Below are 2,379 nucleotides of genomic sequence, written 5' to 3'. Positions count from 1 at the left end.
AATAAATGTCTCTTGATTGTTTTAAGATGTGAAGTAAGATTATTGTTTGATGACTTATACACAGTAATCCTGTTAGTGTGACTGCTGTGAATAAACCCTTCCCTAGTCATTCTTTCTGTGGTGTTACTCAAACTGTGCTGTGTTTGTGGCAGCTGAGGCCATGACAGCCTGCGTATCATTACACAAATCTTAAAGGTAGACTTCAGCCAACATGACCTCCTTACAGGGCATAGTGGTATTACTGCAGCCACCTGCACACATACAAAATAATAAGTGATCTTTGATCAATGGAAGTTCATATCTCTGCAGGAGCAGACCTTACAGGACCTGTTCAAGGTATTTATTCTTTTTTTAATCATTAATCATGAGATATGCAACTATCCAGCCTGTGAAATACACAAACAAAAACAAAGACACTATTATTAGTAAAAGAGCAGTTTTCATTTTTTTTTGTAAAATCATGTCTGCTTGTACATTGCATAGGTAATCAACTTGTAAATAACATTAACATTGCAAAACATTTACAAGGACGTGGTAAACGGACATTAATGTGGGGATTTCTGTTCCATCCCTGTGCAACACATCAGCAATATGTGCTATCTATAATAAAGTGTACAGTATATGATATCAAGTGACATCATTGTCCTTCTTTGTAAAGTACTGGCTTGAGTATTTGAGTATTTTCCACTTGCAAGATGTAGGAAATGTTACCGTTTATGGAAAATCTTCACAATAACTTCTTCAGTCTTAGTCCTCATTATTGAACAAGCACTTTCTAAGTTCCATCAGATGATCAGGTCTGGACTTCTGCTCTGTGGAGGTGCAGGGTGGTATATAAGAGTGCTATGTGTCTCTTTAGCTATGTGTCTTTTATTCGTTTGTTCAGCCGCAGGGTGCTCTGCACAAAACAGCAACGACCCCCCAAACATCAGGAAGAAGGAGCCGAACCAGCACATGAACATAGCATCTCCAAACTCCCACCTGGGGACAATCTCTGGGATTGTTTCATCCCAAAATTCCTGGACCATGTTATAGGCTATCCAAGAAACTGGCACCAGTGCAGTGATACCAGCAGCCCATAGTACCCCTCCTCCACAAAATGCCAAGTACTTCTTGGTGTTTCTTTCACCACAAACCAGGCAATCCAAACAAAGGCACGTGATAGCCACACCAACGATTCCCATTCCATCTGAAAGCAGCATTAGGATTCTTGCCATTCTAATCTCAAATGGCAATGCCAAAAATGAATCGTACTCCTTGCACTGCGTTCCACCTTCATCTTGCATAATACAAGCCTGAAACAGTCCTGTGTTCCAGAATTCCAACTCATTCAGGTCCAAATTCAGATTCTTCCAAAGAGGCACAAACGTGCTAACACAGGTTAGTATACAACCAAGCAATGCAAAAAACAATGCCCCATATTGCAGCTTTGTCCTGAGGCTCAGATCCATTGATGACAGAGTCCGTGCTGTGACAGGTGCTAGGGAAGACAGCTGCCAGGTGACTGCTGTGTGAGATCTAAAAGTGTGCTGTACTTAGTGGTGTTACACATGAGCCCTTATATGTCATTTAAAGCCTTTGAAATAGGTGCCTAGCTTTAGTCAATGAATGTCTCAGTTTCACTTACTGGATTTCAGCCAACAAGTTTTATTCCTTGCAGATACAGACTGCTCAAAGATCTCATCACTGGGGAATGGAACACAAAGCAGTAGGAGGGGCTTTGCCCCGAACACTCTCCACTTTGCTGCTATTTTTAACTTGGCATCAAATCTATATTCCCATGATGCCATGGATGACTGTGACAATATTTTAGAAGTGCCTTTCAATGGAAAGACATTGTATATCTATTAATTATAAGAATACTTTGGCTACTGAACAAAATATATAAAAGGGAATAATAGGGAACCACAGACAATGTAATATAGTGACAATATATATATATTACAGCATTTTAATATCTCCCTTAACAGTTTTTTTCAGCAATGAGGTTTATTTATGAATGAATATTATTTACTTTCTTAGATTACATGTATTGATGTTAGTAACTATTATATTTCTTTGCTTCAAGCAAAAAAAAAAAATATATTCAAAGGCGGAGCTTATCAGCCTGGTGGAATTCATACAGGCTTATTAAGGCTAGGTGCACACTTAGCAGAAACGCTAGCTGTCTGCGTTTTTGCCGCTAACGGAAGTCTATGGGCCGCAGGAAAAAATGCATATAAAAAACGCATTTGCATTTTGTATGCATGCGTTTTTAAAAATGCTGGTTTTGTTGCATAATGTGCAAAAACGCATCAAAAATGCACATAATGAAAGTCAATGGAAACACAATGGTATGCATTTTTTATACATTTTACATGCATTTTCTATGCGTTTTTT

The 2,379-nt window shown here is 38.7% G+C and overlaps 1 protein-coding gene across 1 annotated transcript; it reads right to left on the bottom strand.

Annotated features, from left to right (window-relative positions):
• Positions 1–469: 469 nt before the first annotated feature.
• LOC137546472 (claudin-22-like) lies at positions 470–1,451 on the bottom strand. Its single transcript, XM_068268983.1, has one exon. The coding sequence runs from the start codon at positions 1,449–1,451 to the stop codon at positions 786–788; it is 666 nt and encodes a 221-aa protein (XP_068125084.1). The 3' UTR covers positions 470–785.
• Positions 1,452–2,379: the final 928 nt, after the last annotated feature.

Source organism: Hyperolius riggenbachi, chromosome 1 (assembly GCF_040937935.1).
Source record: "Hyperolius riggenbachi isolate aHypRig1 chromosome 1, aHypRig1.pri, whole genome shotgun sequence".
Classification (NCBI taxonomy): domain Eukaryota; kingdom Metazoa; phylum Chordata; class Amphibia; order Anura; family Hyperoliidae; genus Hyperolius; species Hyperolius riggenbachi.
Note: the sequence above shows the minus strand (reverse complement) of the source record. Positions and strands in the feature narration are given on the sequence as shown.

Coding starts and splice junctions, on each gene's coding strand:
- LOC137546472 (XM_068268983.1), bottom strand. CDS start 1,451: ATGGATCTGAGCCTCAGGACAAAGCTGCAATATGGGGCATTGTTTTTT.